Raw genomic sequence first — 26,801 nt, forward strand, 5'->3', positions numbered from 1 at the left:
GTAACGGAGCTGCAACACACGTGACGCGCATGACATTCCTGAGCTGTTCTCCGACGGCAATTGGCTTGACTTGTTCCTTTCTCCAGCGGTCCCTCCCTTGGCCTACATGCCGAGATCCTCCACCAGCGATGCTGTCAGGCAGCCACAGACGGCATGCAAGGATGGCTCCGTCTCGGAAATGCCGCCGCTCACCGTGCCACCCATCTACGCCTTTTGCAGCCGCACTTCGTTTTTAAAAAAAGATCCTCGCCGGATGCTAAGAGGGAAAGTGATGCTTTATTAATTCAAAAGGCCTCCGGGTTGGATCTTTGATTGCACCTCCACGGCCTTGATTGCAAGTGTTTCTTAGCTGGTAGAAAAGAAGATCCATTTCTCACCAAATTGTTACACCATAAAAAAATCTTAAATTTCTGTGAAAGTTGCAGAATTCTTAAGCAGACATGTAAAGGCTAACATTGGAACACATCACCGAGATGTGAAAAGGGTGCACAAAAACGACTGACTGAGCGGGAAAGATGGAAACTTGTGTCGAAACTGAAAGTCATACAATTACATGGTGTCCATAAAGCAAGGGATGAGATGTGTTCATTAAATTTGTTCCATGGATCTCACGATACATTTGATTAATAACCATGTTAAAATGTCTGATGGTTTGTTTTTGATTGATTGAAACTTTTATTAGTAGACTGCAAAGGAAGGGAATGCATTATATGAAACAGTACAGTTCACACAGTACAGTACATATTCCATACAATTGACCACTAAATGCTAACACCCGAATGACTTTTTCAACTTGTTTAAAGGCCTACTGAAACCCACTACTACCGACCACGCCGTCTGATAGTTTATATATCAATGATGAAATCTTAACATTGCAACACATGCCAATACGGCCGGGTTAACTTTTAAAGTGCAATTTAAAATTTCCCGCGAAACTTCCGGTTGAAAACGTCTATGTATGATGACGTATGCGCGTGACGTCAATCGTTGAAACGGAAGTATTCGGACACATTGTATCCAATACAAAAAGCTCTATTTTCATCGCAAAATTCCACAGTATTCTGGACATCTGTGTTGGTGAATCTTTTGCAATTTGTTTAATGAACAATGAAGACTGCAAAGAAGAAAGTTGTAGGTGGGATCGGTGTATTAGCGGCTGGCTGCAGCAACACAACCAGGAGGACTTTGAGATGGATAGCAGACGCGCTATCCGACGCTAGCCGCCGACCGCATCTATGATCGGGTGAAGTCCTTCGTCGCTCCGTCGATCGCTGGAACGCAGGTGAGCACGGGTGTTGATGAGCAGATGACGGCTGGCTGGCGTTGTTAGATAGCTAATGTTTTTATCATAGCTCTGTCGAGATCCCGTAGCTAAGTTAGCTTCAATGGCATCGTTAGCAACAGCATTGTTAAGCTTCGCCAGGCTGGAAAGCATTACCGTGTAGTTACATGTCCATGGTTTAATATTATTGTTGATCTTCTGTCTATCCTTCCAGTCAGGGGTTTATTTCTTTTGTTTCTATCTGCATTTAAGCCCGATGCTATCACGTTAGCTCCGTAGCTAAAGAGCTTCGCCGATGCATTGTCGTGGAGATAAAAGTCACTGTGAATGTCCATTTCGCGTTCTCGACTCTCATTTTCAAAAGGATATAGTATCCGAAATTGTTTAAAATACAAATCCGTGATCCACAATGGAAAAAGGAGAAAGTGTGGAATCCAATGAGCCAGCTTGTACCTAAGTTACGGTCAGAGCGAAAAAAGATACGTCCTGCACTGCACTCAAGTCCTTCACTCTCACGTTCCTCATCCACGAATCTTTCATCCTCGATCAAATTAATGGGGTAATCGTCTTTTTCTCGGTCCGAATCGCTCTCGCTGCATGGTAAACAATGGGGAAATGTGAGGAGCCTTTCAACCTGCGACGTCACGCTACTTCCGGTACAGGCAAGGCTTTTTTTTAATCAGCGACCAAAAGTTGCGAACTTTATCGTCGATGTTCTCTACTAAATCCTTTCAGCAAAAATATGGCAATATCGCGAAATGATCAAGTATGACACATAGAATGGATCTGCTATCCCCGTTTCAATAAAAAAAAAAATCATTTCAGTAGGCCTTTAAGTCGGGGTTCACGTTAATCAATTCACGGTAAAATATGGTATTATCGTTTTAAATTAAAATCATAGAAAAACCGAGATTGATAACTCCACTTTGAGAAACTCATGGACTGACTGGCGCCGGCTTAAATGCTAACATGAAAACAAGAGACATTGACGTCTTTCCCCATTAAAAAACGACATACCCCAATCTAAACTTGTATAAACACATTAGTGTCCGAGCAACTAAGATATTCAATAGTGTACATTGAACCAACAAGCTGTCCTCTCTTTGAACAAATGATTGTTCTAGTCTCAGAGGACTAGGAGACGGAGGTTTTCTTACGGTGCATTCAAGGACCGCTGAACAGAGTAGATCACCTTGAGATCCAATGTGTAAAAACTTTAAGTGGTGTACACTGAACACAAGGATTAAACAAAATTTGATTTATATTGTTCTGAGAATTGAAGGGGCGGGATTTAATAAGCTCTCCTTCTTCCTACTCCTTTTCGGACATGTTGAAATGAAAACCTTAGTTTGTGGACAAATGTAATCTGGTAGGAAGCCACAACGCCATCAGAAATAATACATTATATTTGACTTGTTACGCACTTTTTTTGGGCAATTATTTTGACTCGGGGGGCCACATTTAGAGAAAAAAATGTGTCTGGGGGCCGGTATATCTGATTTTTAGGAACACTAATACAAAAGTTCACAATAATGTCTGATTCAATGCTAAAAACGTTATGACAGACCGCCTTCAAAAACGGAATGGAATTGTAAAATTTTTTTACTGAATGAGACACCCAGAAAGTACATGAAAAAAAAGAATGTGGGTTTTACAATATTAACTACGGAGGATAAAACACTGAATATTGACAACATATGAACGTCACACCCCCTCTCGATCAACATATTTTACAATCAAGTGAAATGCAACAAACACAGCGAAATATGAACGTAAAGGGGGTAAAAAAAACAAACACCTACAATCTGATACATCTGATATAGCACTGAGCTTTAGAACTTTGTTGTAAAAATCTCCTTTTGTCTGTCCCTGACACCCGCATTTCAGGCTGGCCGCTCTGGAAACACTCTGTGGAAACGCTCCCCACACACACTGCTGTGATATAGGTTACCATAGTAACTAGTATATCATGCAAAAGCGCAGATTCCAACCATTGAAATATATATAGTATAGTTCAAGACTTACGGTTATTTGAAAACATCACTGCACATCATAATGGCGGCTACAGTTTCCATCTTAAAGATCTAAAAAAATTATTTGGGAATGTCCCGCTGGCCAGACTGAAAAGCTTAACGGGCCGCATGCGACCTCCGGGCCTTAATTTTCCCAGGTCTGCTCTAAGTGAATCTTAAAGTGCTACATTACAAAAGCAATATTTAAAACAATAAAAGTTTAGCCATTAAAACAGATAAAATACTGAGGCTGAAACACTATCAGTGGGGCATAAGAAACCTAAAACATGCAAAAATAGTGACTTTTCTAACAATTTATCTATTTATTTTAGTTATTTATAAAAGATAATTTGGTCAAAAGATGTCATTGTGTATACCAGTACTTTTTGAGCACATTCAACATCACTGCGACAATATTGATAACTGTGATCATTTTGGTATCGTTACATACCTTGTCTCATTAATGAGTGGTTTTCAACATTTTTTTGTTCGTTTTTGGTATCCAATTCCCAGGTAGGTTTGCGCGATAGTACCGTATTACATTCTATACTTGCATATTTTCTTAGGCTATGTTCACACTGCAAGGTACGATGCCCACACTATAAATATCAACCAGCATTCAACAGCATTTTCAAAGTAAAATACCGTAATCAAAATGTACTGTAACATTACAACAAATGACTAAAAATTACAATACCATTATATTACACAGCAAATAACTGTTATTCATATGACTATCTATATCAAATGGCCTTATGTACTGCATACGAAAGGACTCAATTTACACTTACAATTATGTTGTGCTAAAATAAATAAACTAAATTAATAATACATATACGATTATATATATATATAATAATACACATATACATATGTATTATATCATATAAATAATAATATAAATAATACACATATACACTACCGTTCAAAACAATTTTGTGGAATAGCCTTCATTTCTAAGAACAAGAATAGACTGTCGAGTTTCAGATGAAAGTTCTCTTTTTCTGGCCATTTTGAGCGTTTAATTGACCCCACAAATGTGATGCTCCAGAAACTCAATCTGCTCAAAGGAAGGTCCGTTTTGTAGCTTCTGTAACGAGCTAAACTGTTTTCAGATGTGTGAACATGATTGCACAAGGGTTTTCTAATCATCAATTAGCCTTCTGAGCCAATGAGCAAACACATTGTACCATTAGAACACTGGAGTGATAGTTGCTGGAAATGGGCCTCTATACACCTATGTAGATATTGCACCAAAAACCAGACATTTGCAGCTAGAATAGTCATTTACCACATTAGCAATGTATAGAGTGTATTTCTTTAAAGTTAAGACTAGTTTAAAGTTATCTTCATTGAAAAGTACAGTGCTTTTCCTTCAAAAATAAGGACATTTCAATGTGACCCCAAACTTTTGAACGGTAGTGTACATATGTAGTATATAATATAAATATATTCCTTAACTAAACCCCCCTCTGTAATGTAAAAGTTGGTCCCCGAAGTCAAAAATGTTAAGAACCCCTGTAGTAGAGGACATACATGTCACAGATGAACAAAACAATGGGCATTAGTTCATTCAGGTGCAGGCAAGAATATTTCCTCCATGTTGCTGCTCATTAAAGTGAGGGAAAAGAAGGAATCCGTACAAAAAGACAATCAACAGCATCTTGACAAATTGGAAAACTCTGTTATCTCTCTGCCTGCTCTCATGAGTTCTCCATCTGTGTGGATGGAGTTATTTGGCGAGGACAAGTCTCATGACGCCGAGGCGGCCGTAGTCACACTGAAACATAGTCCAAAGCCGAGGGAGGTGGTGGTTGCGAGGAGGCAAACGTAGGAGATGAGAGCTTTTATTCAGAAATGTGTTCTTTCTGGAGCAATTCATAGGTTTAATTGTCTTCTGCAGTCCTCAGAAGTATGTTTTAATAGGTTTGGTAGCAGAAGGTGTCCATAAAGTGTCTTTACTCTCTTTAGTCTTAACTTTTTAGGTAGTACGCCTTTATAAGGGTACTAAAGCTGCAGATTATTGTAGTATTCAAGTCATCTACTGATTAGTTTGCAGTGTTTCCCACAGATTGCCAATAGACATCTCGCGGTGGGGGCGTGACCAGGGTAGTGTCATAATGAGTTCAATATATAATTTGCATAATCCCGATAATTTACTTATTCTTTAAACAAATCTGTTATTGGTAAATACTTGCATTAACATATTGTGTTTCTTCTATTACATCATTGTGCTCTATTTTTCAATTGTTGCTGCTAATTGTATGACTTCAATGTAACACAGGCTGCATTTTGTACACCCTTCTTTGTTTACATGTATTTTTCTGCCATTCCTGAATGTTAGAATGTAGTTTGCCAAATATGTAAACATTCCTGTAAATTAGGGGTGAAAAAGACAACTTGAGGTTGTTTACTGATAGTCTCCACAACTGGGCACAAGAAAAAATACACATTAATATACATATAAAGTGCACATACATGTAGGAATCCCGTTAAATCAACAATACAGTTTGATATAAACTGGAAAAAACATGAGGAAGGTTGGCTCTAATGCCGCTAGCTTAATGCTAACATATAATGGACCGGCTCATTGACAGGCTAACAAAAATTAGCAGAGGAAAGTTGTACAAACGTTTATCAAATAAAATAAAATAGCGTAGTCTATGTTTTGTGGAACATGATTGCAGGAGACGGAACCAAATATATCACCTGGAAGGTGAAGTGTCGTCCGTGCCAGTTCCAGGTCCTAAATAGTGGTCAAAGTGCACCAACTTGTCAAATTATATCCTCAGCCATCTACTTTTCAGGTGAGAGAAATGACCTACAATAAACTTACAGGGAGCAGGGAAGCGAGGAAGCAGCAGAACAATCGATGATGTAAACATAGGCACACACGGAAGTGATCAGGGTGCCGCTATAAATAGTTTGTCTGCGTTAGCGCTTATAATAACAATATCACTAACATTTAGTTAATATTCAAGTCACGAAATGTAAATTGAGTATTGTTGGAACTTTTTGAATGGTTATTTATTGGATTTTATGGGCGAAATAGTGGAGCTCCCATTGGCTCTCCTGTAAGCGGACATTTATTTACGTTTATTTAATATTTAGAATGCATTAAAAAAAAGCCGTCATGTCTTACATAATGATCGTGAAAATTCCCAAAAAGTGTAGTTCCCCTTTAAGTTGCTGTTATTTATGCTATTTAGATACTTTGACCGGTACCAGTTTTTTTTCATATAAGAATGAATGCATCTGCATGTTATGTATTTTTTTACGCAAACTCATGCACTTTCCACTTGCAGTACTGTTGTTTACAGTGAAGTCTCGAGCAGTCTTAATGCTGGCTCAGCAGTTTTTGCTCCTGACTTTGGTATCGTTGCCTGATATACTTGTTCATAAATGACCATGAAATCTTATGCAATCCAGATCACAACAAATGTGAAAGAAAAAAAATCTTTCCACTAGGGCTGTGACTCTCTGTTCAATTTAATTCGATTCTTGGGGGTATCGATTTGATTCAGAATCGATTCTCTATTCAAACCGATTTTCGATTCAAAATCATTGCTTTTTTTCATACCATTGTGTGCCAGTCCTATGATTAACTGCATTTCTCCCTAAAATAGACAAACAGCTGTTATAAATGTTTATATTACTTAAAAGAAAACTGTTTTTCCATCCATCCATTTTCTACCGCTTGTCCCTTTTGGGACCGCGGGGGGTGCTGGAGCCTATCTTGTTTTAACAAAACTCTACATAAACATTTAATAAAGTCAATAAGGCAACAAAATAATCATCCAACACTTCTCTTTTCTAAAGTAAATCTGTACAGCAGATATGATCATCTACATCAACAATATGATTTGTCTGAGTGGCAGGACAAGACAGATTTTTTTTTAATTGATTAAAAATAGTTACAAATAAGAATCGGGATTCAATCGATAAATCTATTCTTTTTTTGACACCTTTACTTTCCACCTCTCTTTAATTATTGCCTGTTTCCAAACAACGCCCAGCTACCTTTGCAGTTCAACTAAATAAACACTGCAGCTGTTTATGGTACACAAACAATGCGTGCATCAGTAAAAAGTAAATAAAAAACGGTCATAGTTGGCTACTGGCATGACGGACAGGGACTCTTAGTCAGCAGCTGATGTTGTTGCAACTCTGATATCATGATTTTGTTGAATTATGACAACAACTCCCACTACTACTGTATTAGGCCACCAGTTCAGTCTGTACGTTTTTGGTTGTTTAACAGGCATGTTTTGCTTTTGGGATTTTAATCGTTGTATTAAATCGATGTCTGTTGGGTGTTGTACCATCCATCCATCCATCTTCTTCCGCTTATCCGAGGTCGGGTCGCGGGGGCAGCAGCCTAAGCAGGGAAGCCCAGACTTCATTCTCCCCAGCCACTTCGTCCAGCTCTTCCCGGGGGACCCCGAGGCGTTCCCAGGCCAGCCGGGAGAGATAGTCTTCCCAACGTGTCCTGGGTCTTCCCCGTGGCCTCCTACCGGTCGGAAGTGCCCGAAACACCTCCCTAGGGAGGCGTTCGAGTGGCATCCTGACCAGATGCCCGAACCACCTCATCTGGCTCCTCTCCATGTGGAGGAGCAGCGGCTTTACTTTGAGCTTCTCCCGGTAGACAGAGCTTCTCACCCTATCTCTAAGGGAGAGCTCCGCCACCTGGCGGAGGAAGCTCATTTCGGCCACTTGTACCCGTGATCTTGTCCTTTCGGTCATAACCCAAAGGTCATGAACATAGGTGAGGATGGGAACGTAGATCGACCGGTAAATTGAGAGCTTTGCCTTCCGGCTCAGCTCCTTCTTCACCACAACGGATCGATACAGCGTCCGCATTACTGAAGACGCCGCACCGATCCGCCTGTCGATCTCACGATCCACTCTTCCCTCACTCGTGAACAAGACTCCGAGGTACTTGAACTCCTCCACTTGGGGCAAGATCTCCTCCCCAACCCGGAGATGGCACTCCACCTTTTTCCGGGCGAGAACCATGGACTCGGACTTAGAGGGGCTGATTCCCATCCCAGTCGCTTCACACTCGACTGCGAACCGATCCAGTGAGAGCTGAAGATCTTGGCCAGATGAAGCCATCAAGACCACATCATCTGCAAAAAGCAGAGACCTAATCCTGCAGTCACCAAAACCAGATACCCTCAACGCCCTGACTGCGCCTAGAGTTTTGTACCATTCATGAATATTCATTGGCATATTTCTGTATGATGGGAAGAGGAAGGACCAGATGAAAGAGCTAGGGGAAGTCTGATGTACTCTAGACTGCCACAGAATATTTAGGATGTGCTGGAAGAAACTTTATACAGCAGTCAGCTCTTTTACAAGACCTTGCACACATTTATTGAAACTATAGACGGGAAATAAATATCATATGAACGATTGCCATAGAAAAGCAGCTGTGTACTGAATCAGTGGTTTGACAGATGTGTGTAAGACGCAAACACAAGAAGAGACCATCTGAGGACCATCAACAATACATTCCAGTGAAGTAATGAAGACAGACAGTGAGACAGCAGACAAGTGAATACAGTTCTACAGTGGTACCTATGGTACACAAGTTTAATTGCCTTTGTTATGCAGCCCGTACTGGACCTTGAAATTCTTGTGTTGCAAAACCGTGTCCCCCAATGAAACGAGGTGAAGTCAACTTAATCCGTGCCCGCCCCCCCCACCAAAACAGCCCAATTTTAAAATGTTAGAAGCCTTTTCGAAAGAAAAACACATTTTTGGTTAAGAAACTACACAATAGCTTCTCCATATTTTCATGGATAAATGTATGCTGTTTAGATGTTATTTTACCATCTGGCTGGCGTTATCCACTCATTCTGCTTGAGTAAGGTGCATACTAAGGATGGGTACCGTTCACATTTTAACCGATACAGTATCAATTCCAGGTGCCTGGGAATCGATACTCGTACTCAACGGTACCAATTTTCAGCATTTTTTTGTGTGTTAATAAATATTAATTGTTTCTGGTAAAAAAAATAAAAAAATTTTTTTATTGCAACATGTAAAAATTAAATGACTGTTATGTGCTGTCTTGTTATCACTTTTCTGAGTCTCCATTACAGTTGCAATTCCAAGACGTTAGGTGGCAGTAGTGTATAGTTTATGGTGGGTTGGCTAGTCAGTTCAGTCTTTAGTGTTTAGTCTTTTAATCCTAAAAATGGTTTATACAGAAAGTATTAAACTAGCTGTTTGATTGTAAATTAGGGGGTGTTGAAATCGCCATGTAAAATCGCTAATGCTAATGAGTAGCATATCAAAAGCAAAGCCAATGTACGTTAGTATTAAGTTAGCACATTTTTGGAAAAGTGGAGCCTTACTTTACTTACGTTGGAGCGTTTTTTTTAATCAATTGCCTTGTTGGCATTGAAAGGGATTGCCAAATGCCAAAGTGGTAACCGGGCGTGACGTCACGCGCAACCTAAGTATTGTAAAATGGCACCGTTGGATTTACGTGAATCGGTGCCAGGTAATTAATGCTGAAAGGTACGTACAGGTTTTGGAGCAACATATGTTGCCATCCAAGCAACGTTATCATGGACGCCCCTGCTCATTTCAGCAAGACAATGCCAAGCCACGTGTTACAACAGTGTGGCTTCATAGTAAAAGAGGACGTGTACTAGACTGGCCTGTCTGTAGTCCAGACCTGTCTCCCGTTGAAAATGTGTGGCGCATTATAAAGCCTAAAAAACCACAACGGAGACCCCCGGACTGTTGAACAACTTAAGCTGTACATCAAGCAAGAATGGGAAAGAACTCCACCTGAAAAGCTTCAAAAATTGGTCTCCTCAGTTGCCAAACGTGTACTGAGTGTTGTTAAAAGGAAAGGCCATGTAACACAGTGGTGAACATGCCCCTGTGTCAACTTTTTTGCAATGTGTTGCTGCCGTTAAATTCTAAGATAATGATTATTTGCAAAAAAAAAAAAAGTTTCTTAGTTCGAAGATTAAATATCTTGTCTTTGCAGTCTATTCAATTGAATATAAGTTGAAAAGGATTTGCAAATCATTGTATTCTGTTTTTATTTACCATTTACACAACATGCCAACTTCACTGGTTTTGGGTTTTGTACAAACAAAAGACTGAATTAATGGAATTTGCATAATTTATTGAGGGAAAGGTTGATTATTTTAGTGCGCCAACAAAAGAGGGTCAATTCAAGTTGAAAAAAAATAAATAACTGACAGTAAAATATAGGGATGTCCGATAATATCAGACTGACGATATTATCGGCCGATAAATGCTTTAAAATGTAATATCGGAAATGATCGGTATCGGTTTCAAAAAGTAAAATTTATGACTTTTTAAAACGCCGCTGTGTACACGGACGTAGGGAGAAGCACGGAGCGCCAATAAACCTTACAGGCACTTCCTTTGCGTGCCGGCCCAGTCACATACGGCTTTTCACACACACAAGTGAATGCAATGCATACTTGGTCAACAGCCATACAGGTCACACTGAGGGTAGCCGTATAAACAACTTTAACACTGTTACAAATATGTGCCACACTGTGAACCCACACCGAACAAGAATGACAAACACATTTCGGGAGAACATCCGCACCGTAACACAACATAAACACAACAGAACAAATACCCAGAACCCCTTGCAGCACTAACTCTTCCGGGACGCTACAATATACACCCCTCCCCCACCCAACCCCGCCCACCTCAACCTCCTCATGCTCTCTCAGGGAGAGCATGTCCCAAATTCCAAGCTGCTGTTTTGAGGCATGTTTAAAAAAAAAAAAAAAGTACTTTTTGACTTCAATAATAAATATGGCAGTGCCATGTTGGCATTTTTTCCCCATAACTTGAGTTGATTTACATTAAAAAACCTTTTTACATTGTTTAATGCATCCAGCGGGGCATCACAACAAAATTAGGCATAATAATGTGTTAATTCCACGACTGTATATATCGGTATCGGTTGATATCAAAATTGGAAATTAAGGGTTGGACAATATCGGCAAAAAATCCATTATCGGACATCTCTAGTAAAAAGTGTTACAAATTACGAGCAGCCTGAAACGCATCTGCTTGTGTTCAGATGACTGCAGACTAAACCAGCATGCACTTCATTCCACTGCAGTCCTGTACTTTTTGCAGTCTTCTTGCTGGAGAAATAGTTTAGTGTGGCTCCACTCTTGCATAACCGCAGGAGGATTATGGAGAAATTGCATTTAAAATTTTTTTTTTTTTTTAGGATTAGGACTGATGAGGCACCTGAATCACGTGGTGCTGATCGACTCCCACCACGACATATGTACTATAGTGACGTGGTTACTCCAGCACCATGACTCCGTTTTAAAGGGAACAATAATAACAAGTACGACAGGTTTTTGTGACGACTTACCGTGGTTGAACATCGCCGATCGAAGGCGGTTGCGGCTGGACGAATATTCCATCTTGATCTGGCCAACTTTCTCTTCACGTCAGCGTTTCCCGACCTTTTTTTCTCCCTCTTCTTCTCTTTATCCCTCTTCTTCTTCGTCGGTGTTTCCCTCTCGGTGTCAATATAAGGAGGTTGACAGTTGTCGTGTCCGACCAGACAAACCCGTCCTTTTTGCCGTGTTGTGTGTTTAAGAGTGTGCGTGTATGTGTGTGTGTGTGTGTGTGTGTCGGTGTCTTCGGCTGATGACGTCACAGGGCCCGGGCTCTTGCCGCAGCTGCGTCGGAATGAAAACAATCGCACGTGCACAAGTCGGCGTTGCCAGACGGGGAATGACAAACTATCGCAGCGGGAGCGTAAAATGACGCCTTTTAAAGGGAACTACTCGCACATACCGAGTTTGACGTTGCCGAGGAGGATGTGATAAGAGTAAAAATGACCACAGGCCGTGTGTTTTGTAGCTTTGTACCGCGGTTTTGTCGTTAAATAAACTAATAGTACTGTTGGGACATAAGCGCGAACAGTGGCCCCGCCTGGCTGTAAAGAGTGACGATACAATGTTATGTATCGTGTTTGTGTTGACTAATAACAATGTCCAAAATTCTCCTACATTAAAATGTTTATGTATTTATTGATAGTACGGAAAAGTAGTACAAATACGATAACTATTATACGTCTGGCAATCCTGGCAGTGGAGAAGTCAAGTGAACGCAAGCTAACAAAAAACGAGCAACATCATGTAAGTTGGTTTGTCTCTACTCCGAAATTTAGCAATAAAGCAAAAAAAAAAGGTTTATTGATATATATTTGATACTTTTTTATAAATGTGAACGTGAAAAGCTGAAACGTGCTGATAGGCTAACAGGAAATGCTTGGTAGCTCTAAGCTAACAATAGTTCGACAAAAAGGGCTAATTAATAAATATCCGTATAAAAAAACAAACCAAATGTAATTAAAAATGTAAGTCTTAAGCTCCAATTGCTTATATTTTTTAAACTTTTATCGTTGGTTTTGGCATTTCATACATTTCATGCTACACGTTTGTATTCATATAATGAATGCAACAAGTATGACAAATTACAATTGTTTTTTAAAATATACATTATATATTTGATTTAAATGTAAATGGTTCTGTGGATTTAGTTTTCAATCCACAAAAACACTGACATTTAAATGTTCGTTTCAAACTACACAATTAGGTCATATCAGTCAACTCTAGGACGCCTGCCTTTAATAAAGTGTATGATACTTTAATACTGGTTTTAACTAGCTTTTTATCTTATGTTGTATTTTTCCATTGTATAATGTCTGGTAATGCATGTATTCTTTGTATTTTAATTTTGTATGCTCCTATATGGACCCCAGGAAGACTAGCAGTCGCCTTGGCGTCAGCTAATGGGGATCCATTCAATAAACAATAAACAATGATGACTGTGTCACATAAGGCGTTAAATAGCGACATCTTGTGGTAGAAGTACTTCATGACCACTTGGTTGAAAAACCCAATCTAGATCTAATACCGGAGCTGTAGGTTACGCAAATTTACCTAATTTTATATGTGTATGTATACATGTGTGTATATATATGTATATGTGTGTGTACATAGATATTTATTTACTATTTATATTTTAATACATCCTGAACTGCAAGGATCTGGCGAGAGTCAGGTTATCAGTCTGGACCCATCCATCCATCCATTTCCTACCGCTTGTCCCGTTCGGGGTCGCGGGGAATAGGGGGGGTCGGGTCGGTGCTGGAGCCGAACTCAGCTGCATTCGGGCGAAAGGTCGCCACCTCATCGCAGGGCCAACACAGATAGACAGACTTAGACTTCCTTTTTTATTGTCATTCAAATTTGAACTTTACAGTACAGATAAGAACAAAATTGTGTTGCATTAGCTCATGGTAGTGCAGGAAAAAAAAGCAATAAGGTGCAGATATAAATAGATTACTGTACAGATAAATATATTGCACTTTAGCATATGCATCCACATTAATGGATGTATGTTATATTGTCTTTTTATTCCAGAGAGTTAATCCATTTTGGGGGGAGTTTAAGGGATTATTTTGATGCGTTCAAGAGTCTTACGGCCTGAGGGAAGAAGCTGTTACAGAACCTGGAGGTTCTGCTTCGGAGGCTGCGGAACTTCTTTCTAGAGTCCAGCAGTGAAAACAGTCCTTGGTGGGGGTGGGAGGAGTCTTCGCAGATTTTCTGAGCCCTGGTTGGGCAGCGGCTTTTTGCGATCTCCTGGATAGGAGGAAGAGGAGTCCTGATGAGCTTTTCTGCCGTCCTCACCACTCTCTGCAGAGACTTCCAGTCTGAGGCACTGCAGGCTCCAGTCCAGACAGAGATGCTGTTGGTCAGTAGGCTCTCTATAGTGCCTCTGTAGAATGTGCTGAGAATGGGGGGAGGGAGCTGTGCTCTTTTCATCCGACGCAAAAAGTGCATGCGCTGCTGAGTTCTTTTTACAAGAGCTATAGTCATATTGTCAGTTATCTGCACCCCCAGGAACTTGGTGCTGCTCACCATCTCCACCGCTGTGTCGTTGATGAAGAGTGGAGTGTGGCTGGACTGGTGCTTCCAGACAACATTCACACTCACATTCACACACTAGGGCCAATTTAGTGCTGCCAATCAACCTATCCCCAGGTGCATGTCTTTGGAGGTGGGAGGAAGCCCACGCAGTCACGGGGAGAACATGCAAACCCCTCTCCAAAATGGTATATATTTTTTCATATATTTTCCCCTTCCAAACTGTTAGACAATTTGCTCACACACATTTGTTGACAAAGTGGTGACCCTCACCCCGTCCTTGTTTGTGAATGACTGAGCATTTCATGGAAGCTGCTTTTATACCCAATCATTGCACCCACCTGTTCCCAATTAGCCTGTTCACCTGTGGAATTTTCCAAATAAGAGTTCGATGAGCATTCCTCAACTTTCTCAGTGTTTTTTGCCACTTGTGCCAGCTTTTTTGAAACATTTTGCAGGCATCAAATTCTAAATGAGCTAATATTTGCAAAAAAATAAAGTTTTCCAGTTTGAGAGTTAAATATCTTGTCTTTGCAGTCTATTTAATTCAATATAGCTTGAAAAGGATTTGCAAATCATTGTATTCTGTTTTTATTTACCATTTACACAACGTGCCAACTTCTCTGGTTTTGGGGTTCGTTTGTATGCATTTCTATGTGTGTGTGTGTGTATATATACATTATATATACAACCTAAATAAAACAGTTTAGTAATACAATTACTATGCTCTTTAAAGACACAATTTATGTTCTGATTTTATTAGGTATATTATGCGGGTGTATGTAATTTTGTGGCTGTTTTTCGTGTTCTTTTTTATTACCGTCGTCCTTCCTCTTCAGTTGATCCCAGATTTTTTAAAAACACATTCCACATATGGGGCTAAATAAAACATTTCCAAGCATTAAATTGGCTAAACGAACTAAAACATATCAATACTACAGTGGTATTGGCCAATAGATGAGATTAAACCAATCAGAGCACTCCGTTCAGTATGTTGACCTCTGATTGGCTTGGCCTCAGGCATTAGGATAGGGAATTTGTGATAATTCCTGCTTTCAATCAATCAATTAAACTTTATTTGTATGGCAATTTGTATACACAGGCAAGTGGCAACACAAAGTGCTTTACACTAACAAAAAATATAAACAAGAGAAGTAAACACTATTGACAAAAAAAAAAACAGGTTTGGCACTAATCCAGAAAAAACACCACCTAGAGAGTAACTAATATTAACGCCATCTAAAAATGTTTTTATAAAACATTTTAAAAGGTATGTAAAATAAAATATAAACAATATATTAATACATGAATAAAAACAAATACATGAATAAAAACATCACATTTTTAGAATAGTAGTAAGAATTGTCACAACGTGGTTGCATGCTGATGCGTGGACCTTTCTCCCAGGATGCAAACGGAACTCCGGAGGCAAAGTGCAGGTAAAGAAATTATTTAACGTCCATAAATAATTCAAAATACAAAAATACAGCGTGCCGATAGCACGGGAAGCTAATGGAATAGCTAACAAGAAAATAAATGACAAAGCTTAACTGAGGAATCAAATAACTAGACGTCGTAACTGTTGCGTGGAAGCAAATAAGAAAGCCAAACTAAGTGTGGGAAAAAAGCAGGGAATAAGTAGCTCTCTGATTAGTGCCCAGGAGCAGGTGAGCGTCCAGAATACTAATCAGAGGAAGGTGAAAACAATCTGCAGTCATGGCAACCAAAACACAAACCCAGGGGTGCTCAAAACAGGAACTAAGTGAGTCAAAAACTAAACAAACACGATCCGGGCAGCGGATCATGACAAATAACAATAAATACAATATAAAATAACAGAATTAAAAACTAACAAGAGTTTACCATGATCAGTAAAAAGCCTGATTAAAAAGGTGTGTCCTCAACCTTTTAATGATGTCTGCAGTCCTAAGGCTCTCCGGCAGCCTCTTCCACAAGTGGGGGCAACTTTGCGGGAATATATTTACCATCAATTAACAGCGATTAATGTACATTGAAACACAAAGACACGTTTCTTTAAGGAGCATCAATTTTATTTTAAGCCGTGACAACAAGTAAGAACAAAACAAAACACTCGTCTCCTCAAGAGCTGAATGTTTACGTTCAGGATTAAAGTGCAGAATTGTTTTCACAGCTTGTGTACAAATTAAATAAAGAGAACCAAAGAAGATGTATAATATTAATAAAATATCAAAACAGAGTGAAGCTCAGGAAAATATAAATATGATACAGGAATAGAAGAAGAATTTCATAAAAACAGTATCAGCGATGATATTCAGTCCACTTATGATACATTAAAAAAAAATGACAGATCAGGAAATCAGGTCACGATTTCAAGTCGTTGGCAAGGCTAGCTTACAACAAAGGCACAGCATTGATCAGAGGTATTGATCCTTTGCGAAGAAGTGCTGCGGAAACATTCTAATTGATCATCCAACATGCTCACATGGCTCTAGGAGGAACTACAGTAAGAACACATCACCCAGGAGTGGTTGGCTTCACACTAGCATACTTTTTGAATACCGTGCAAGAACCGTGATCGCATGCTGGTCATGTCTTCTCACTTGTGAACTGACATCACGCCCAACAGATGACGGCCCTGAGCCAAACGGGAGATAAAACCAGGTGAGACGGTCCAAGCCACAGGACATGACACTCCACGTGGTTGACAAGGACCATTGAGCAAGGCAGCAAGCAGAGCTGAGACATCATGTCTTTAGAGAAGCAAAAACCAGAAAAGTCCATCCTCGGGAGAAAACTGGACACCCTTGCAAAAAGGACAGTAATTGTTGTTCCCGTATTTTCTGGACTATGTAAGCCGCACCCACTAAATTTTTGAATATATTTTTTTCCCCATATATTAACTATAAGCTGCAGATATATATGTTGTATAGTGAGATAATTACACATACATATTTTGTAATTTTTTTTTACATACCTTAATTGTTTGTAAAGGGCAGTAAAACGGCTGATTAAACAAAACAGAAGTCATCGTCATGGACCCACTAGCCACGCAAGCTAGCTCTACAATGAGCTAAACAGACTCACTAATTCCAAGGTGACTTCTTGGTGAATTTATGAAACTGAAACAATACAAAAAAAATTCAGAAGTTAATAAAACGAACAAAGACACTCGTAAATGTGTTCGCATACTTGCTAATGCTACGCTTGCTCGACGACATTATGATAGCACGTACAAATATGCATGAAAACACTCCCATCAAACGTGACGGTTTAGTAAGTATGAATTGTTTTTAGCTATATTGTAAAACTTAGAAACGTTGCTTGGAGTGATGAAAAAAGAAACCATACGAGTAGATATGCTATGGACAGCTAGTAGACGGAACGGCACTTATACTTCCGGTTCAAGGCATAAAACAGAAGAGATAAAGATTATGTACTTAATAGTTGTTTACTTACTATTAGAGATGTCCGATAATATTGGCCTGCCGATATTATCGTCCGATAAATGCTTTAAAATGTAATATCGGAAATTATCGGTATCTGTTTTTTTTTATTATCGGTATCTTTTATTTTTTAAATTAAGTCAACATAAAAAACACAAGCTACACTTACAATTAGTGCACCAACCCAAACAACCTCCCTCCCCCATTTACACTCATTCACACAAAAGGGTTGTTTCTTTCTGTTATTAATATTCTGGTTCCTACATTATATATCAATATATATCAATACAGTCTGCAAGGGATACAGTCCGTAAGCACACATGATTGTGCGTGCTGCTGGTCCACTAATAGTACTAACCTTTAACAGTTAATTTTACTCATTTTCATTAATTACTAGTTTCTATGTAACTGTTTTTATATTGTTTTACTTTCTTTTTTATTCAAGAAAATGTTTTTAATTTATTTATCTTATTTTATTAATTTTTTTTAAAAAAGGACCTTATCTTCACCATACCTGGTTGTCCAAATTAGGCATAATAATGTGTTAATTCCACGACTGTATATATCGGTATCGGTTGATATCGGTATCGGTAACTAAGAGTTGGACAATATCGGATATCGGCAAAAAGCCATTATCGGACATCCCTACTTACTATGTATATTATTTATTTATTCACTTATACTTCTGGTTCAAGGCATAAAACAGAAGAGATAAAGATTATTCATGTACTAAATATTTGTTTACTTACTATGGTGTATTACTTATTTATTCACTGTTCTGTTACAGAGAACAAGGAAATGGGATACAATTGCTATGATATGAAAAGGGGTAGGATTAAATAAGCTCTGCTTCTTCCTACTCCTTTCCGGACGTGCTGTAATGAAGCAATTGGAAATATGTGATGCATTACATTGTATCGTATGCAGTTCGAAACAAACTGAAACTGAAACTGTAGACTTTCAACCCGCAGCACAAGCAGTGAGCGAACTCGTCCAAAAGATAGCGCCATCACACAAACAATAACACAGCTTTTCAGTTTATGTGTCGATGTAACTACTATGTAAGTTTGTTATATACAAAACATCACGGCCGTGAGCGAAGAAAAATCCATAAATTAGCCGCACTTTTGTTAAACCGCAGGGTGCAAAGCTTGGGAAAAAAGTAGCAGCTTATAGTCCAGAAAATACGGTCATTACTACGCTCAAAAAATCAAGTCCATGTTAGGCCTGATCAGTGTCTTTCATCATTTTATCAACATGAACTTATTTCCTTCAACAATAAGTAGCCCAAGAGAGGAAATCAAAGGAAACACGGCAAAAACCAGCCATTTGGTTAAAATAGTGCAAATGAAAATCTATACAAAAGATTTCAGTGGTTCTATATACTGTGTATATATATATATATTTTTTAAAATATAAAACAGATGCTGTTTTTTTTTTCTTTTTAAGTCTACACAACATTTTTAAAAAAAAGTCCTTATTTAACATGAGATTACACAGGCTTTTAGAAGGCGGGCAGACCGTACTGTAGCTACTGTACCATGCAACTTGTGACAACGTAAGCCAGAAATTTGCCATTTTGAAAAGGTGCCATATAGCCAGAGACATTTGTGGAAGCGGTTATTTGAAGCGGCGTATATTAATCGCAGTGCACACACACACTAAGACGTGGTATTTACAGATAGGATGTAAACAAACATTACAGTAGGTGGGCAGTCACTAGAAGACAGTATTTGGTACCATTAAGGAGAACGATAAAAAGATATCTGTATCTTGAAGATCTCCCGTCTTATTCCAAACGCTACAATTCATGGAGGATGTAAAAGGAGCATCGTGAGATAAAAAGCCGATGTTAGTCTATCAAACGCTGAGCCCTCATTAAACTGCAGTCAAACGTCTCAATCTTCACCAGGTCAGCCATAACAAAATATGGCCATGCTGCAATACGTATATAAAATAAGTCTTTACATTGTACAATATTTACCACATTTACAACCAGCTATGTACAAACTAGTGCACTATCGAAGACATTTCAGCTCAGTAGGCACTCCTGCTTGTGTAGGATTGGACCTGAAGTACAGTTGCTCGCTAGTAAGCTGTAAAGATGGCTAACTATCTGCGTCATGTGACACCTGCAAACAACCTCATTGATGCTAGCAAACTGCCAGGGCGGGAAAGACGGATGTGATTGCATACGACATGCTCTATGAAGCATCAGGTGCGGCAAGCGGTTGTGGTCAAAGTGTTTTTTTTCCCGACACACCTTTGTCCCCCTGAGACTACTAGCTGGTCCTGAGCTAGGCCGGGTCGTCATGGAGGTGCGCGTGCAATGATTACACCATCATTCTTTCTTTCGCCTACAGAGGACCGCCGTCCTCCTGTAGGAATCCCCGTCCTTACTCTGGCTGCTCAGGGTGGACGTGCAGGCCGTTCTCAGTGCGGGTGACGCTGTTGCTCTCCCAGAAGCTCTTTTGCAGCTGCTCCACTTCCGACACCAGCGGGAGGCTGATGTCCAAGTGCATCTTCAGGTTCTCCAACCACTCCTCCAGTTTGGAAAAGGGCGGGCTACGGAAACAAACGGTAAGTCAGTTTTCCGACATAATCAGTAGGGATGTGAATCTTTCAACTAGAGATGTCCGATAATGGCTTTTTTGCCGATATCCGATATTGTCCAACTCTTAATTACAGATTCCGATATCAACCGATACCGATATATACAGTCGAGGAATTAACACATTATTATGCCGAATTTAGTTGTGATGCCTCGCTGGATGCATTGAACAATGTAACAAGGTTTTCCAAAATAAATCAACTCAAGTTTTGTAAAAAAATGCCAACATGGCACTGCCATATTTATTATTGAAGTCGCAAAGTGCATTATTTTTTTTAACATGCCTCAAAACAGCAGCTTGGAATTTGGGACATGCTCTCCCTGAGAGAGCATGAGGAGGTTGAGGTGTAGCGGGGGGTGTATATTGTAGCGCCTCGGAAGAGTTAGTGCTGCAAGGGGTTCTGGGTATTTGTTGTGTTGTGTTTATGTTGTGTTACGGTGCGGATGTTCTCCCGAAATGTGTTTGTCATTCTTGTTTGGTGTGGGTTCACAGTGTGGCGCATATTTGTAACAGTGTTTAAAGTTGTTTATACGGACACCCTCAGTGTGACCTGTATGGCTGTTGACCAAGTATGCATGGCATTCACTTGTTTGTGTGAAAAGCCGTAGATATTATGTGCCTGGGCCGGCACGCAAAGGCAGTGCCTTTAAGGTTTATTGGCGCTCTGTACTTCTCCCTACGTCCGTGTACACAGCGGCGTTTTAAAAAGTCATAAATTTTACTTTGTGAAACCGATACAGATCATTTTGAAACCGATACCGATAATTTCCGATATTTTTAAGCATTTATCGGCCGAAAATATCGGCAGTCCGATATTATCGGACATCCCTACTTTCAACTCACGATTCCATTTTGTTTCAAACAATACACTATAGTGGAAGTGTGTTTGTCCTAAATATATTTCTAACACTTCCTTTTACACACTATGGCATTTTTAAGTCTTTTTTTGTTGTTGGACATATACCACAATAATATCGTACCGTGAGATTTTGCTATCGTTACATCACGACAAAATAAGCCAAATAAAGTTGTAGCATACAGTAATAAACCTTTTAAAAGTCAACGATTTAGTCCGACGTCAGTGTTTCCACAGTGTCACTGAACGCACCACACATCTGTAGTAAGTCGAGCCCGGGGGTCGGCAACCGGAAATTTTGAAAAAGCAGTATTGGACCAAAAATACAAAAAACAAAACTGTCTGGAGCTGCAAAAAATTCGAAGCTTTATATAAGTCATGATGTAAGTGTCTATATTAGCCTACGATCAAAATGACTATGTGTCGCAGGCTGATGTGTATCTTCTTTTACAGAAATTTTGAAATGTGATATTTATTCTACACAATTTTACAACATTGGAAAACATTAGTAAAACAAAGGTTTCTCAGAGGGTGAGATAACTCCTGGAAATTACTGGTTTAAAATGGCCATAGGTACATGGACATGGCAGGCTGTCTTCTTCTAATGGATTTATTACAATCTTTGCAAGCTGGGTAACATTTGCTGTGGTCTGGAACAACATGGCACACAAACCACTATCAGAAATGCAGCCAATATTACATACAGATAATGTGTCATGAGACATGCAAATATAAGTGAAATACATAAGTAAAGGAAATTAAATGAGCTCAAATGTACCAACAAACGAGGCCTAACGATGCAATATGTACACACAGCTAGCCTAAATAGCACGTTAGCATGGACTAGCTTGCAGTCATGCACTGACCAAATATGTCAGATTAGCACTCCACACAAGTCAATAACATCAACAAAGCTCACCTTTGTGCATTCACGCACAGCATAAAACGTTTGGTGGACAAAATGAGGCAAAGAAGGGAGTGGCATAAAACACGTCTTTCTGTGGCAGCGTCGGGAGAAAGTTGTACATGTAAACAAACTGTTGCGTCACAGTCCACGCAACTACGGTGTGTTCAAGGACCGCCGAAAATTAGTAGGACCAAACGGCAATTGCCAAATACTGTCATCAGCGAAGCATAAACACAAACATATTAAACATTGGGGTTTCTAGCAATTAGGAAGGTTTGTGTCATGTTTGTTCTCCTACAGAAACCATATTAAAACAAAAAACATATTCCCCCCCATCTTTTTCCATTTTCATAGATTTTTGTTGTTAGTCTTAAATTAATAATCCAAAAAATTGGGAACTTATCTCATGTAGGGCAAAAGGTCTGCTGCTTGAGCAGTGCTTATTACTATTTACTTCACTAATTATTTAATTTTTAAGTACTAAATACCGGTATCATGTGTATATATTGTATCTGCTGATGTAGTTCTGTTGTAGCTGTAGAAAGGATGATACAGATAACAAAAGGCCGACACGATATATGTAAAAATGCCGATCACCAATGCATATTGCATTGTTTTCTGCACGTAAAATAAAAATTATTCTGTAAAAAAACATAATAATTGTTTCCTATGGGGAAAGGATTTCAGTTTCCATGCAAATCAATTTCCAACAGACCCTTTAGAATAGATTTATAAAGAAAACCACGGTAATACTGTACTTGATTTTTGTGATTGTAATAGAATAAGACAGTTTACATTATAATTGCACTTTAAATTACAGTGTTTTACACTTCAAGTGAGGAAGTAAGCATGTTTCGAGTCAAAAGTCCCTAAAGTCATTGGAATATCTGACCGTTTGTCAGCGTCGAGGTCGCAGCACACAGCAGCAATGGGGAAGAAGGCGCGGGGACAATCGGGCGGACAGTAATGCTCCAGGAAGCCCGACACGTTCAGCCCAAAGTCCACGGCTCTGGGAAGATAGTCTGGATCCGCATTGACCCGGCCAATGATCTGAAAGGAACCACAAACCGAAGAGTGAGCAAAGCAAACAGAATAAATCTCGCCCTTTACTTAGCGGGTTTGGACCAATAAAACCTGAGGACTGAAGTTTATTGTTTCCAGCAGACCACATCTGCCTTTTGGAAGCACATGAAGACAACTTTCAGCCTCCAACATTGCCTCATAATGGTCCATCTGGAAAAGTCCTTCTGCGACTGAACCCAGCCCAGATTAGGTTGGTGGCGTGTGGCCAGAGCAGAAGCCGCCAGCTGCAAAGCTTCTTAGAAACTTAGCAAAAAATGAATAGGCTTGTTGTTTTTGTTTTTAATTCTTAAATTCTATTACTGTTCTGTATTGTTTATTTAAAAATATTAGTAAGAAAGATTTAGTGGGCAAATACACTTGAAATGTCTAAAACTTCTGGCACAATTACAACTACCTGGATTAAAAAGATGGCTAATATTTAAATTATGTCATGATCGGTGGTCTAGATCATGTTTTGTTTAGTTATGTTCTGTTAGTTTTGGACTCCATAGTTCCTGTTTTTGCACCTCTTGTTTGGTCACCATGGCAACTCATTAGTTGCACCTGACTCATTTTGACACACGCACCTGGCTTTAATCAGGAGAGACTACCGTAATTTCCGGACTATAAGCCGCACCTGACTATAAGCCGCACCAGCTAAATTTAGGGGAAAATACAGATTGCTCCATATATAAGCCGCACCCGACTATAAGCCGCAGGGTTTTGATGTGTAATTAGCGTAGTATATAGGGGTTCCTGCTACCACGGAGGGGATTGTCGGGACAGAGATGACTGTTTGGGAACGCAAAGCGTCCCATTTATTAACAATAAATCTTTCAATCATTCAATCAAACTTTCACATCTTTGACATGGCGAACAGCATTCGTGCAGAGTACAAATAATACAACGGTGCAAAGTAATACAAAGTGCCCGCCTGTACGTTATCAAAATAACCAGCCTACCGGTATTTGAAAAGTCAGTCTTTAATCATTGTGTCATCGTCTTCCTCCTGCGTACTAAAACCACCGAAATCCTCTTCGTCGGTGTCGGAGAAGAACAGGCCGTAAATAAGCCGCACCCTTGTATAAGCCGCAGGGACCAGAACGAGGGGAAAAAGTAGCGGCTTATAGTCCGGAAATTACGGTATTTAAGCCTGTCATTGTCAGTTAGTCTGCCTGGCGACATTGATGTTAATTTCTGCTCTGTTCATGCTGGTTTTCATGCCATAATAAACAATAAACAATAAACATTGCTCGTATTTTTGCGATTGCTCTTTTTTATGCTTCATGCCATGCCACGTAAGTTTTGTTTTTTCAAGCCACAGTTTAGTGAGTTTTTTAGTTTCATGTTTCATGTCCTAAGATTTTTGCCTCAGCTTTCGCGTGCGTTAGGCACGCTCGCCTTCGGGTTGTTTTCTGTTTTTGTTTGTATCCCTGTGTAGTACTTTGAGTTTGAATAATTAAATCATGTTTTACCTGCAAGCCTATAGTCCGTTTGCATCCCGGGAAAACAATCCTTGCAGTAAAATGCGTAATAATCCTCGTCATGACAAATTGTAGTTCATTTACACAGCATGTCTCAACTCAAGCAGTGTGGTCATTGTCTTCATGCTTTTTGTGCTCATTTGTCAATAAACAGAAGAATAATGCCGGAATTAAACAGTTGTTAAAAGACTTAACAGTTGAAGCAAATATCATTTGAGGCTTTGGCAAGGAGTTGGAGGCCCCTGCACATAAACACAAACCACCTCGGGGGGCACATGATCAAAAATATACATTGGAACCTCAATTTACAAGCCCCTCTATTTGCGAACTTCACAAACCTTGAGATCACGCCAAATATGCCTCTGTGTCCGATCCATGTCTCGGTGTACGAACGCTTCATTCATTCATTTTGTGTGCGGCTGGAAGCCTTAGGTTGCAGCCATTTTGATGACATCACTTCCTGTGCAGTACAGTACAAACAGGACGCGGCCATTTTGGAGAGCCGGAACCCTGCACGTTCACATCCTGTTTACGCAGTCCATTACTTTTCAGTGCTTCTGCGTGTTTCTTTTCTCGCCATTTACCAAGTGTGATCTATTTTTCTTACTCAAAAAGAGGAGGGATTGGCTGTGGACTTAGACTTAGAAAGGACAGGGAACCCAGTGTTTCCCATAAACTGCCAAGATACCTGTGGTGGTGAGCGCGTGGCTATGGGCGTGGTCACCATGACATAATCGAGTAATTTGCATAATTTACTACAATATGATTTTCTCTAAAAAGGCTCAAAAAATGTATACTTACTAATTAATAACAGTTTTGTTTCAAACGTCCATCCATCCATCCATTTTACAATATAATTACAACACTTTATATACATATTTATATACAGATTTGTATATTCACTGAAATATTAATTGTGGTTCTTACAAAAAATATATCTTATAAAATATAAAAGCTAAAATGTCTCTTAAAGCTCTGCCCCTTTAATTAGTGCATACTAAATAATTTAACTTTAGCCTACTACTACAATTTTTATTATTATTATTATTTACCAGCAACATAAAGTGAAACAGAGGCAGAGGTGTCCTGCCACAGTCAGTAACAAATAAACAGAAAACAGTAGTGGTCAAATACAAATAAGGCAACAAGAGAAGTATCCTACACTTCTCTTTTGTAAAGTAAATCTTAACAACCTATATGGGCATCTACATCAACTATACGATTTGCCTGAGAAGCTGGACAGGACAAAAAAAAAAAAAAAAATTTTTTTTTTTAAATTTTATTTTATTTTTTTTAATTTGTGGCGGACGTAATTCTTTCATGGCGGGCCGCAACAAATAAATTAATGTGTGGGAAACACTGGAACCCACACACACGTCCGCTCCTCCCCTCTCTCTGGCCTGCCCTCCCTTCTCTGCCTCGTCTGCTGCTCGCGGACAGCAAGGTAAACATGATTTAACTTTAACATTTTTATTTTTATTGTAGCAACATAGTTGTTAACGTTTTTGAGAGCGCCAAAGGGACTTGATTGTGTGTGTGCGCACTGACAATATAGCTTACCATTTTGATAATAAAGAGATTGTCTATCCGTTCTCCCTTGTTTGCCATTGTTTGATATATATATACTGTATATATATATACACATACATACACACATGTATGTGTGTGTGTATATATATATATATATATATATATATATATATATATATATATATATACATATATATATATATGTATATATATATATATATATATATATATATATATATATATATATATATATATATATATGTGTATATATATATGTGTATATGTTTATATGTGTGTATATATATATATATATATATATATATATATATATATATATATATATACACACACACACACATATGTACATACACACATACATATACATATATATGTATATACATATATACATGGACATATATATATGTATGTATAAATTATAGTGAGTTGTCAACTTTTCGATTTACGAACCATGTTCATGAACTAGTTAACTTTGTAAACCGAGGTTCCCTTGACCTGACTACATTCAAGTCAATGTATATATTTTCAATCTCTAGTGACATTTAGAGCTTTAGAGGGTTCTATTATATTTGCAAGTTATGAAGTCAAACCCAGTAATGTTAAAAACTGAAAGAGGGTCACAAACAAAACAAAAAATCTTGTTAGG

General features: G+C 39.0%; 2 protein-coding genes and 1 long non-coding RNA gene across 7 annotated transcripts in view; 1 reads left to right on the forward strand and 2 right to left on the reverse strand.

Annotated features, from left to right (window-relative positions):
• LOC133663562 (septin-5-like) overlaps positions 1-11,975 on the reverse strand; it is a 125,118-nt gene extending 113,143 nt beyond the window's left edge. The window contains exon 1 of the mRNA XM_062068117.1: positions 11,693-11,975. Coding sequence (XP_061924101.1) covers positions 11,693-11,744 — 52 coding nt within the window. The 5' untranslated portion in view covers positions 11,745-11,975. The remainder of the gene's footprint in view (positions 1-11,692) is intronic.
• Positions 11,976-12,308: 333 nt separating this feature from the next.
• LOC133663566 (uncharacterized) overlaps positions 12,309-26,801 on the forward strand; it is a 136,075-nt gene continuing 121,582 nt past the window's right edge. For all 3 annotated transcript variants that reach the window (XR_009828370.1, XR_009828372.1, XR_009828371.1), the window contains exons 1-2: positions 12,309-12,467; positions 20,050-20,266. This is a non-coding gene — a long non-coding RNA (uncharacterized LOC133663566). The remainder of the gene's footprint in view (positions 12,468-20,049; positions 20,267-26,801) is intronic.
• The window catches only part of limk1a (LIM domain kinase 1a), a 111,864-nt gene continuing 104,217 nt past the window's right edge, over positions 19,155-26,801 (reverse strand). For all 3 annotated transcript variants that reach the window (XM_062068124.1, XM_062068125.1, XM_062068126.1), the window contains 2 exons: positions 22,954-23,111; positions 19,155-20,251 (listed from right to left, as the gene is read on the reverse strand). In XM_062068124.1, the coding sequence (XP_061924108.1) occupies positions 20,083-20,251; positions 22,954-23,111 (327 nt within the window). In that variant the 3' untranslated portion in view covers positions 19,155-20,082. The remainder of the gene's footprint in view (positions 20,252-22,953; positions 23,112-26,801) is intronic.

Source organism: Entelurus aequoreus, linkage group LG13 (assembly GCF_033978785.1).
Source record: "Entelurus aequoreus isolate RoL-2023_Sb linkage group LG13, RoL_Eaeq_v1.1, whole genome shotgun sequence".
Classification (NCBI taxonomy): Eukaryota; Metazoa; Chordata; class Actinopteri; order Syngnathiformes; family Syngnathidae; genus Entelurus; species Entelurus aequoreus.